The sequence below is a fragment of the Pan troglodytes genome, chromosome 20 (genome assembly GCF_028858775.2).
Source record: "Pan troglodytes isolate AG18354 chromosome 20, NHGRI_mPanTro3-v2.0_pri, whole genome shotgun sequence".
NCBI lineage: Eukaryota > Metazoa > Chordata > Mammalia > Primates > Hominidae > Pan > Pan troglodytes.
Window position 1 is genome coordinate 38,266,437 of NC_072418.2, and position 12,792 is coordinate 38,279,228.

The following is a 12,792-nucleotide window of genomic DNA, read 5'->3' on the forward strand; positions in this document are numbered from 1 at the left end:
ACCCCATCACCTCCCGCAGGCTCAGCCCAAAGCTGATGAGGACAGACCAGCTGAAATTGGGTGGAGGACCGTTCTCTGTCCCCAGGTCCTGTCTCTGCACAGAAACTTGAACTCCAGGATGGAATTCTTCCTCCTCTGCTGGGACTCCTTTGCATGGCAGGGCCTCATCTCACCTCTCGCAAGAGGGTCTCTTTGTTCAATTTTTTTTTTATCTAAAATGATTGTGCCTCTGCCCAAGCAGCCTGGAGACTTCCTATGTGTGCATTGGGGTGGGGCTTGGGGCACCATGAGAAGGTTGGCGTGCCCTGGAGGCTGACACAGAGGCTGGCACTGAGCCTGCTTGTTGGGAAAAGCCCACAGGCCTGTTCCCTTGTAGCTTGGGACATGGCACAGGCCCGCCCTCTGCCTCCTCAGCCATGGGAACCTCATATGCAATTTGGGATTTACTAGTAGCCAAAAGGAATGAAAGAGAGCTCTAACCAGATGGAACACTGGAACATTCCAGTGGACCCTGGACCATTCCAGGAAAACTGGGACATAAGATCGTCCCGCTATGATGGAAGTGTTCAGACAGTTTATAACAGTAAGCCCCTGTGACCCTCTCACTTACCCCGAGACCTCACTTTATTACAAGATCTTTCCAAATACCCAAATGTCCCTGCAAGCCCGTTAAATAATTCCCTATGCTACCCTTAATAACATACAATGACCACATAGTGTGAGAACTTCCAACAAGCCTCAAAGTCCCTTGAGACTCCCCAATACCTAATAAGGCATGCAAAATGTTCTCATGAACTACCCCACAACATGCCTAAAAACTCAAAACACCCAAAAATATCTCCTCCAATGTCCTGAGACATGAACCCAAAAAGAGACCCACAATAAACTCGTGACTTGTCCCCTCATCATGCCGTTTTATCCCTCAAACATCCCCTGAGTCCCTCCATAACCACGATCCCACACTCAGAGACCATGAACTGCGGAAACGCCTCCCTGGGACCCGGGCCGCTCCGAGCACTGCTCCAGGGACACCATCCCCGCCCTGTGCCGTTCACAGGACATCCTCTCCCAAGGATCCACAACACTGGGCGGGGAGGGTGCACAGCGCATTTATTGAGCTTGGACTCGTCTTGTCCTTGCCTCCGTCGCCCATCTAGAAGGGCACCAGGCTCAAAGCGACACCTCCCGCTGTCCCTCCCTGTGCCCCGCGCACGCGCAAGAGGCGCAAAAGGCGCAGCTTGCTGGGCGGCCGCACGCATGCGCACAAGCAGCAGAGGGGAACCCGCCCAGCGCTGAGTTGTCTTCGAGGTTGGCGCTCCTCCAGGAAAGCGATTGGCTGCGTGGAGTTTAGAATGGGAAAGGAATGCCATCAACCCCTCGGTGCTTTCAGAGGGACCAGCGGGGGTAGGAGCGGATTGAGAGGGGGGCTCCGGGACCTCATGGAGCTCTGCACGTGACCTCCACCTCGACTCCATGCAGTGCACCAGCCTGCACCCCCCAGGTTGCCTTTGATGGGGAATCTGCCCCAGCCGAGATGTCCAGATGTTGCTTTAGACCTGAAGGGCAGCTCGGGAGGTCCAGTAGGCTGGGACCCTCTATGTCCCCCCATGGGTGCAGATCCTTTAAGAAGTGGGCTTAAGGCCTAGACATGTGGCTGATGAACGTGGCCCATGGTCAGCAGCTCACAGGCGAGCCATCACCCCAAGTGGGGCCAGGAGCCAGCCAAGGGGCCGTCCAGGGGCCCCAGCCATGCCCAGAGTCCCGTTGGTGGTCTCAGGCACTGAGGTCGATCTCGTGATGCTGGTAGATCTGTGTGGGGCCCTTAAAGCAAGCAGCAAAGAGGAAGCGTCTGCTGGCCATAGTGATGTGGGCAAAGGCACGGGGGGCCACCAGGGCCGGAGGCCCCAGCTCCTGCAGTGGCTCCAGGAGCCCCTTGTCAGGCTCAAGGCGGAGGACCTGGCTGAAGGCGAAGTCGCTGCCTAGGATGGCCAGCTGGTCCCTGGCGATGAGCAGTGGCTGGAAGACGTGGGCACCGCGCGAGGGAAGTTGCTGCAGCAGACGAAACATGGAGCCGTCCCAGCGCATGACCTGTGGGGGTGTGGCCAGTGAGGGCCTGGGGTCCCGGGGGTCTCTGGGGGCCCTGGAACAGCTTGGAAGCAGAAGCCTGTCGGTCCCAAAACTCCCATAGCGTTCTTATCTTCATAAAAGTCACCACCCACCTGTTTGGCCACACACATGCAGTTGTTCTGAGCCCTTCCCTTGCCCTCACGCCCCACACAGAAGCACTCAGCCATGGACTCTGTCAGTTTCACCTTCTACAGTTGTACATTTCTCCCACCACCTCTGGCTGAACTCCATCCCCTCCCGACTGGACCATCCTGGCAGCCTCTTCCCTGGCCTCTAGGCTCCTCTCCCTGCTCCCCCAGTCTGTTCCCCACCCAGCGACCTTGTGAACACCTGAGTCAGATCAGGGTCCTTCCAGACTCAGAACCCTCCCCTGCCTGCACCTCACTCCAGAAAGAGAGTGGGCAGTGCTTAACCCTAGCGTCAGCCTTGGGGGCTCAGTGTCAGGGTGGGGACAGGTGTGGCTGTGGTGAAGTCTGGAATGCATCTGAGTCACAGAGCCAGCATCTGGGGGTAGAATCAGGATGTTGGGGCCAGCATCAGTGTCGGGGACTGGGGAGTGGTTCGGAGTCAGCCAGGCTTGAGGGGGTCAGAGTCTTGGCATCAGTGTGGGGTGGGGTCCTGGTTCAAAGGTCGGCATGTGAGGGTAGGTCAGAGTTTAGAGGCTTAGTGTGCAAGATTGGGTCAGTGCTGAAAAGCCAGCCCCCCGCCCCCAGGCCCAGCCTCACCATGGAGTCCCCAATGTAGCGTGTGAGGCACAGGAACACGTCCCCACCAGCCTGGAAGTGGCGTGTGGCATAGACATCCTCGGCCTCAGGGATGTCTGTGCGTCTCTCGAAGCGGCCACCGGTCCAGTGGAAGAGCACGGGCCGCTGGGAAGCCGAGGCCAGCAGCAGGTGGGGCCGGCCGTCCAGCTCCAGGGCCTCAGCGTCCGTGTCGCGGTGCCAGGCGTGCAGGCTCTGGTGCGGGTAAAAGCCGGGCCCGTCGCGGCACAGCAGCGTGGTGCTGCCCGCCTTGGAGGCATCGGCCACCACGAAGCAGGGTTGCCCTTCCAGCCACAGGAGCTCGGCGTCATTGGGCCGCAGCAGCCGCCGCGGGGCCAGGGTCTGCGTTGGGGCCAGGCGCAGGCCGGGACTGGGCCGGGCCCACAGCTGTGAGCCCCCCCACAGGCGGGCAGCCAGCACGAAGAGGCTCGGGCCCAGCACCAGTGGCTTGCAGGACACCACGGAGGCCGCTGTGGGGAGGTGGGGAGGCAGGTCAGGCCGGCCAGGCAGGCTGCTGGACAGGCAGAAGGACGGGGAGGGGGCTCACCGGGCAGCTCTTCCTCGGGCCGGAAGCGCTGCAGGCTGTAGTCCCAGGAGAGAATCAGGCAGCGGCCGGCGAAGGGCTGTGCCAGCACAATGTGAGGCTCCCCTTGGTAGGAGAAGGGCTCTACGCTCAGTGCCGACTCCCCCACCGTCTGGAACCAGGACAGCTCTGCGGGTGGAGAAGAGAGTCAGGCAGGCCCCAGGACCCCCAGGGTCCTCATTGCTGAGCCTCAGTTTGCCTACATCTCTGAAATGGGGGCCATTCATGGTACCCCCCTCATAGGGACATATAACTGGAATCTTGATCTGTAGATGTTTGTTTGGTTTGGGTCGAGGGGTATTTTGTTTTGTTTTGAGACAGGGTCCCACTCTGTCTCCCAGGCTGAAGTGCAGTGGCACAATCGTAGCTCAATGCAGCCTCCACCTTCTAGGCTCAAGCGATCCTCCTTCCTCAGCCTCTTAAGCTGAGACTACAGGTGTGTGCTACCATGCCTGGCTATTTTTTTATTTTTTGCAGAGATGGAGTCTTGCTATGTTGCCCAGGTTGGTCTGGAATTCCTAGGCTCAAGAGATCCTCCTGCCTTGACCTCCCAAAGTGCTGGGATTACAGACATGAGCCACCTCCACCTCCTGGGTTCAAACAATTCTACTTCCTCAGCCTCCCGAGTAGCTGGAATTACAGGTTCCTGCCACCATGCCCAGCTAATTTTTGCATTTTTAGTAGAGATGGGGTTTCACCATGTTGGCCAGGCTTGTCTCGAACTCCTGACCTCATAATCTGCCCACCTTGGCCTCCCAAAGTGCTGGGATTACAAGCGTGAGGCACCGTGCCCGGCCCATAAATCTTATTTTCTAAGCTGTGTGGCATCACCAAATAATCCCTTAGAAACAGCATCTGGATTAATTCATTTAACTTCACAACATCCCTATGAGGTACATTCTGTTATGATTTCCGCTTCGCAGATGAGAAAACAAAGGCTAAATGGCACAGGCAGTCTGTTATCCAACAAAATCCATCCTTCCCACCTTCCAGGAGAGAGGATTGGAGCTGGTCACCAGGCCACCCAGCTAGAGGCTGCATTATCCCGGGACCCCCATTCACCTCCCTCGCTGAAAGTTAGATGTGGCGGTTTTGAGACTGAGTAACCAATGGAACAAGGGCAGATGTGATGAGTGTAATGAGCCACCACACCTGGAAACAGCTTATCCCAACTTGGTCTCCTTTCCCATCACGTGGGTGTGCCACAACCTGGTTTCAAGCCTGAAAGCAAGGACGATGCCCAGGGACTGCCCCACACACCTGGACAGCTCACTCCAGATCCCTCTGTCCTTAATTCATGGTATTTTGAGAGTTTGTGACAGCGGGTTGGCTTTCATGGTCACTGGGGCACCAAGGCTGCTCCGCTTGTTAGTGGGGGAGCTGGGCGGTTGACTCCAGGCTGTAATATTTCACTCTGCGTGCCAGGCCCTGTTTCCAGGTGCCAGCGTTGAAGCAATGAGCCAAACTACATATAATGCCCACCTAAAGGGCAAATCTTTTTTAAATGGCTATCAAATCACCTCTTGCTCAAAACTCTCAGCCGAGAGTGGTGGCTCACGCCTGTAATCCCCACACTTTGGGAAGCCAAGGCAGATGGATCAGTAGAGCCCAGGAGTTCGAGAGCAGCCTGGACAACATGGTGAAAACCCCATCTCTACAAAAAATACAAAAAATTAGCAAGCATGGTGGTGGTGCACCTGTAGCCCCAGCTACCAGGGAGGCTGGGGCGGGAGGATCACCTGAGCCTGGGGAGGTCAAGGCCTCAGTGAGCCGTGATTGTACCACTGCACTCCAGCCTGGGCGACAGAGTGAGACCCTGTTTCAAATAAACAAACAAACATACAAAAAACTTTCTATTCTTGCCACGGCCCAGAATAAAGTCTCCTCTCCTCTCTGTGGCTTCCAAAATCCATACCTGTCCCTCCACTCACTACCCCTGAGCCACACCTGCCTTCGTTTGATCTTCAAACAGGGCACACTGTATGCTGCCTCAGGGCCACTGGCCAGGCTGTTCCCTCTCTCTGAAGAGCCCTTCCCTCTGTTCCTCACTTAGCCACATCGAGACCTAACATCCCCACTTGAGAGAAGCCTTCTCTGACTCCCATAGGAACCCTCATTCTCTCATCACTCCTTGTAGTTATCACAACGTATAGCACACATTGATCTGTGCCGTGTTTGTTAAATGTCCATCTCCCCAAACTCCCAGGACTGTAAGTCCCGTAAGGCCAGGGCTCAGGCCACAACCACAGTGACCATCACCTCTCACAGGGCTGGGCACTGAGTGGACTTCAGTGAACATTTGTTGGATAACTTGAATGAAGAGGGACTCCCTAAATTATATCCCCTTCTTCTATGTGTCCCACAGACCAAAAACATGTCTTCCTTACACTTAGAATAATAATAATTATACGCTGATAATAATTATGTATGCATATATAATTACATATACATTATATATACATGTTGTGGGGGAAAGGAAGAGAGATCAGACTGTTACTGTGTCTATGCAGAAAAAGGAAGACATAAGAAACTCCATTTTGATTTGTACTAAGAAAAATTCTTCTGCTTTGAGATGCTGTTAATTTATGAACTTAGCCCCAACTCTGTGCTCACAGAAACATGTGCTGTATTGACTCAAGGTTTAATGAATTTAGGGCTGTGCAGGATGTGCTTTGTTAAAATGTGTTTGCAGGCAGTATGCTTGGTAAAAGTCATTGCCATTCTCCATTCTCCATTAGCCGGGGACACAATGCACTGTGGAAGGCCGCAGGGACCTCTGCCCAAGAAAGCCTGGGTATTGTCCAAGGTTTCCCTGCACTGAGACAGCCTAAGATATGGCCTCGTGGGAAGGGAAAGACCTTACCGTCCCCCAGCCCGACACCTGTAAAGGGTCTGTGCTGAGGAGTATTGGTGAAAGAGGAAGGCCTCTTTGCAGTTGAGATAAGAGGAAGGCATCTGTCTCCTGCTCGTCCCTGGGAATGGAATGTCTTGGTGTAAAACCCGATCGTACATTCTGTTTACTGAGATAGAAAACCGCCTTATGGCTGGAGGTGAGACATGCTGGCGGCAATACTGCTCAGCTACTCTTTACTGCACTGAGATGTTTGTGTAAAGTTAAACATAAATCTGGCCTACGTGCACGTCCAGGCACAGTACCTTTCCTTAAACTCATTTATGACACAGAGTCCTTTGCTTGCATGTTTTCCTGCTGACCCTCTCCCCACCATTACCCTATAGTCCTGCCACATCCCCCTCGCTGAGATAGTACAGATAGTGATCAATAAATACTGAGAGAACTCAGGGACCAGTGCCGGTGCGGGTGCTCACTTGCTGAGTGCCAGTCCCCTGGGCCCACTTTTCTTCCTCTATACTTTGTCTGTGTGTCTTATTTCTTTTCTCAGTCTCTCTTCTCCACCTTGCGAGAAATACCCACAGGTGTGGAGGGGCAGGCCCCCTTCATATTGTTATAGATAATAATAATTATTGCTGTTGTTATTGTATTCATAGCATCTGTGGCCGGGTGTGGTGGCACATGCTTGTAATCCCAGCACTTTGGGAGGCTGAGGTAGGAAGATCACTTGAAGCCAGAAGTTCAAGACCAGCCCAGGCAACGTAGCATCTCCCAGACCCTATCTCTACAACGTAGCATCTCCCAGACCCTATCTCTACAAAAAAGTTTTTTAAACAAAATTAGCCAGGCACAGTAACATATGCCTGTAGTCCCAGCTATTTGTCAGGCTTAGGCAGGAGGATCTCTTGAGCACAGGAGTTTGAGGCTGCAGTGAGCTATGATGGCGCCATTGCACTCCAGCCTGGGCAAGAGAATGAGACCCCAACTCTTAGAAAAGAAAAGCATCTGTGTAAAGACCCTTCAGGCTTAAACTCCTTCAGGAAGCCCTTCCTGTCCCCCCAGCTCTGTGTGGCCCTGGCCCTGACTCTGGGCTCCCTCAGCTCCCACAGCTTTCCCCATCCCTGCCCTGACCCCTCTGGCTGGGCCTCCCCATCCTGCCCAGATCGTCCTGGGCTGTCCTGTCTGGGCCTGCATTCCTCTGAACGTTGAACTCTTTGAGGGCGAGACCCAGGGCTGGCCTCATCATTCTGTGCTCTCTGCACTGCCCAGTATCCTAAAAGGCAACAAAATCTATTTATAGAAAAGGTGAGTCAATGTAAAGGAGGTGACATTGCACCTGCAGTTCTTAGCGCAATACTTGGCATTTAACGAAGAATTTTTAAAGTGGTTGCTTTTATGTTAACAAGGGTGAACGTTTATAAGGACCTCCTGTCCCAGGCCCGGCGCCAAATGCCGAACATGTGAAGATGTATCATTGAATTCCCATGGCACTCCTATATCACTGTTTATTACCCCCACTTTACAGATGAGAAAACTGGGGCTCAGGAAGGCAGTGCTGCTTGCTCAGGGTCTTTCCACTCCGGGAAATGGCAGGGCAGGGAGTGAGACGAGCCTCTTGGCCCTGGCAGCCTTTCCCCCAGATCTCCCGCCTCCCACCCCATCGGGAAAGCCCCCCACCTATGGCTCTGCACTTGAAAGTCTTGGGGTCGAGGTGGTGGAGCTGCATGTGGCTCAGGGAGGCGGGGCCCGCACAGGCGCCGGTCCCCACGCTGGCGTTCACGGTGGGCATCCACTGCAGGAGCCAGAGGACGCGGCAGTCACACTGGAACGGGTTCCCGCGGAGGTCCCTGGGGCAAGAGGCCGGGGAGGGGCTGCGACCCGGCTTCCACGCCCTGGGGGCCATGCTCCTGCCCCCACCTCAGGCAAGTGTCCCCAGAGATGGGGCCCCATAGTGGTAAGAAAAATACGTAAGAACCACTGCAGCCAAATGCATGCACGCCAACCAGAAGTGGGCACGGATGCCCCCCGCCGACACAAACATTCCCCAACCCCCCACATTCCCAGCCCCCATGAGCCTCACACGTGAGTAAGGGTGTCCAGGCCTCGGAACAGGAATCTGGGGAGGGTCTCCAGATGGTTATTGGCCAGACTTCTGGTGGAGGAAGAGAAGGCACTGTCAGCAGCCACAAGGATACCCTGTGTTCCCTGGGGGGTGGAGCATGGGTGCCTCTCATGGAGGGCTGGGGCGGTGGAGGCACGCACAGGTGTGTAAGCGAGCGAAGTCCTCTGAGGGCATTCTTAGAGATGGAGCCAATCTCATTGTCCTCGATGAAGCTGTGGAGGGAAGCTGGGGTCAGGGGGAGGCCCGCTGAGCTTCAGGGAACGCACCCCATGAAAGACATAGGCCCACTGGAAGGTGCTGAATTCTCTTCCAATACCACGGACAATCCCAGGGAAAGCCTCTCAAAAACCTCTCCTCCCAAAGTCCCAGCCATCAATTCTAGGAGCCATGAAACTGGCCCCATAGTCATTGCCAGTTTCACTGTGAACATTGTCCTGCTGCCACCACCACAATCACCATCGCCGGTGCTGACACCCAAATCACCAATACCTCCAGCATCATTGGTAATGACCAACACCAATGCCAGCATCCCCAACACCCATGTCTTTATCACTGTCATCAACCCCAGGACCAATAACTGCCATTATCCCCAACACCATACCCTGCCACCACCATCACCACCACCAGTGCTAGCACCCACACCACCACATTACCTCCAGCATCATCTGTAATGACCAACCCAATGCCAGCATCCCCAACACCCATGTCTGTGTTACCATCATCAACCCCAAGACTAATAACTGCTGTTATCCCCAACATTATACCTTGCCACTATCATCACCAACACTAGCATCATTGTCACCAATAACATCACCACCCACTCCCATCAACACCATCACCAATATCATTACCAAACTCCACACCAACAACACTAATAATCATCACCAACAACACAATCTTCATGATCAACACCAAAAAGATTGCCACCCGCATCTCCAATGCAGCACTATCACACACATCAGCATGAGCGCCACCAACACTGCCAACACTCACATCTCCAATATTATGCCCAAGATGCACGTATTCGCCCACCACCAGTACTACCACTGCCGGAGTTTCCATAAATACCAACACCTTCACCATCATCACCAACCCAGTATCAACAACATTGCCATTCATACCAACCCCAACATCCTACCCACAGCCATCACCAACATCAACACCAATACTGTAATGACCCACCCCCACAACATTGATAATTATCACAGACACAAGCCCCAAGAACTTCATCAGTGATTTCATCCATAGCATCATCACCACCGGGGCTACCATTTTTACCAACATCATCCCCACTCCATCATCATCAATAATGCCACCAACCCCATGTCAGCAGCAGCAACAGGGTCATCACCACTGCCATTATCATCAACGCCATGACCCACACCAATGCCAGCATTGTCATGCTGTGACTGCCACCGCCGCCACCATCACCACCACTACCCAATCGTCAGCACCACCCTCAACACCACCACAGTATCACCACCACTACCTAATTCAGAGTTGTTTCCTGGTCATTTGAAACGTTTCTTGTCTCTGACTTCTTTACACCCTTCCTGGGTTTCTATGAGTCAGGGAGAGCCAGAATCAGGCTCTGGTTATCCGGGCCCTTTGTAGATCTTGAAGCAGAGAAGTGAGGTGATAATCAACACTGATAAACATCATTGACACCAGCCCTGAGAACTTCATCAGTATCACCCAAAGCATCATCACCATTGGGTTCGCCATTTTTATCAACATCATCCCACCATGATGTCCAAACACCTGCTCCTCAGGGCCACAGCTCCCATCTCCCCCTACTCTGGGAGCCACAGAAGGGTCCCTCCTTGCCCAGACCCACCTGCCTCCATCCCCTGGCCTCACTCACAGGTACTGCAGGTGGGACAGGCCCGCAAATGCATCGTCCTCAATCACGGAGAAGGAGTTGGAGGTGAAGAGGCTGGCAAGGGGGCAAGAAAGAAATTTTTCCAGAATTGCAGCCCCCATCTGACATTTTAACCCTGGTCTCCACCCTCAGCCTAGATGGGCATGGGCACGCAGGTGTGAGTATGTGCATGGACACAAATGCTTTTGCACACACGTGTGCACACACCCCCACACACGCGCATCAATGCCCACCTGACATCTGTGTGAGCATACACTCCCACACATGTGCATAAACGCACACTCCCTTGAGCTGGTTGTCGGCCCAGCCAGGCCCCACTCACAGCAGGTGCAGAGACGGAATTCTCAGGAAGCTGCCGGCCTTCAGCTGGGTGACTCCCGTCCTGACGAGTGAGCTGGGGATGTGGACAGTGGTAGGTGAGAGGGACACCACAGCAATACTCCAGTTGCAAACCAGAGCCTTCTGCCATCCGGGAGACCCCAGCGTGCCACCCTGACCCTGGATGTGTCTCCCCTGCATGCCAGAGGAGGCAGGCATTTGCCCTCCTGGCTTGACAAGGACCCTGACAGCACTCAACCCTCCTCCTGGGCCCCAAATGCTGTCCCTGCCTTCTGGGGTTTCCTTCTGCTCCTTCCCAGATGCCAGCACCCCTCTTCAAGGCATCCCGACAGCCTTTGCTGCCCATCTCCTGAGATCCTGATGGGCCCCTGTTTCCCTGGAGACCCGGCACCACATCCCAACCTCTGGGGTCCCAGGACTTCCGTCCCCACCTTCGGGCATGCAGAAGGCTGGACACTCACAGTGACAGCAGGGTCGGAGAGAAGCTGACGGGCAGGTCCGGGGAGCCCTCACACAGGGCGCTGTCTTTGGAGCAGGAGCAGCGCGGGGGACACTTTCCCTTTGGGGGTCTCCAGGCCACCACCACCCCCGCCCCAGCCAGCAGCAGCAGCAGAATGCCTGCCCCTCCCATGCCCCCACCCCCACTCTGAGGCACCCGCTTCTCCCGGCCCACCCAGCTCAGCCCAGGCCACTACGTCTCCTCCTCCACCAGGCCGCCCTCCATCCGCCTGCTGGCACGCTCGGCCCTGGCTTCTCTCTCCTCTTCTCCGTCTTTCTTTCAGTCGGCCTTCCTCCCTGTTCGTATGTCTTTGGTGTCTAATTTTCTGTTTCTCTTTCTCCCTGTCTTTCTGTCTCTGTATTTTTGACTCTGTGTGTTAGTCTGTTTCTATTTCTGTCTTTGTCTCTCTTTCTGCCTGTTTCTCTTTTTCTGTGTTGCTGTCAGTCTTTCAGGCTTTAGGTAGCTGTCTATCTGTTGGTCTCTATGTGTGTGAGTGTATGTGAGTGTGTGTGTGTCCTGCTGCCTGGTGTCTTGATTTCTTGTCTCCTGCCCCCCCCACCCCCCCTTCCAGCTCCCTGCCTGTAGTTTCTTTGCCTCCTCCCACCTCCCTTCTCCCCGAAGGTTTGGGAAAGGGGTTCGCTGGACACCCGGCACACCCGGCAGAGTAGGATGGGAAGGAGGAAGGGGTCAGAGGCCATGAGAAGGTCGGCCTTGGGGGAAGGGACTGGACAGCCCCACAGGAGGGGGAGGGGCCACCAAGGGCTGGAGCCGCCCCACCACTCCCACCAGCCCCCTCCCCAGATTCCCCACTCAACCCTATTGAGGGAGCAGGAGGACGATGTCACCAGGGTGGGGACCAGATGGCTCTGCAGACTGGAGCAGGGTGGGAGGAGAGGCCCTGGGGGGGCTGGGGACATCCCGTCCTGGCCACTCTCTGCCAGCCCCCTCCCCTGGCTCCAGGAGGGTGTGTTGGGCGCTGTCAGGGCCAGATCACGTTCAGCTGCTCCCTCTGGTGGTCATACTCGGCAGGACCTCTGCCCGGCCCCAAGCCCTTAGCCTCCCTCCCCTACCCTGAAATTAACCCTCGAGTGGCCAACACCCACTGGGGGGCAGCACCAACCCGAGGACATGATGATGATGAAGATGATGATGATGGTGAAGATGATGATGATGATGCCACCCCTTCTTCAGCGTCTACTCTGAGCCTGGCCTTGTCCTAAAAGCTCATCTATTAACTCATTCTGATCTTGCCAAAGCCCTCTGAAGTTAGTGCTGTCATCATCACCACTTTACAGCTGGAGGAAGTGGAGACAGAGGTCAGGGAACCTGAACTCTAGGTTACCCAGCTGAGGGCACAGCTGGGATTCAAACCCAGGCATCCAGCTCCAGGTTATTTTGCATTCTTTCTTTGGAGATCAGAGTTCATGGATAGATGGATAATTGGTTGTTTTAATCTGGACTAAATTTTAGTCATTTGGATAGATTCTGTCCACTAAATAAGAAACATAAGTAAATGACACTTGTTAGCTAAGATGAAATAGTAGTAATGTTTATACTCACTCAGCCTTCACAGCCACCCTGTGAGATGGGCAGTACTGCTATCCCTGCTTTACAGATGGGGAAACTGA

General features: G+C 54.6%; 2 protein-coding genes across 7 annotated transcripts in view; one reads left to right on the plus strand and one right to left on the minus strand.

Moving 5' to 3' along the window:
• The window catches only part of FXYD3 (FXYD domain containing ion transport regulator 3), a 32,460-nt gene extending 32,223 nt beyond the window's left edge, over nt 1-237 (plus strand). For all 6 annotated transcript variants that reach the window (XM_063800678.1, XM_016935663.4, XM_001158229.7 and 3 more), the window contains one exon: nt 20-237. In XM_063800678.1, the coding sequence (XP_063656748.1) occupies nt 20-36 (17 nt within the window). In that variant the 3' untranslated portion in view covers nt 37-237. The remainder of the gene's footprint in view (nt 1-19) is intronic.
• An 856-nt stretch (nt 238-1,093) lies between these two features.
• LGI4 (leucine rich repeat LGI family member 4) lies at nt 1,094-12,275 on the minus strand. Its single transcript, XM_016935655.2, has 9 exons — nt 11,127-12,275; nt 10,649-10,720; nt 10,309-10,380; nt 8,585-8,656; nt 8,403-8,474; nt 8,000-8,169; nt 3,436-3,600; nt 2,853-3,358; nt 1,094-2,088 (listed from the first exon to the last, which is right to left on the minus strand). The coding sequence occupies exons 1-9, from the start codon at nt 11,294-11,296 to the stop codon at nt 1,774-1,776; spliced, it is 1,614 nt and encodes a 537-aa protein (XP_016791144.1). The 5' UTR covers nt 11,297-12,275; the 3' UTR covers nt 1,094-1,773.
• Between the last annotated feature and the right edge of the window lie 517 nt (nt 12,276-12,792).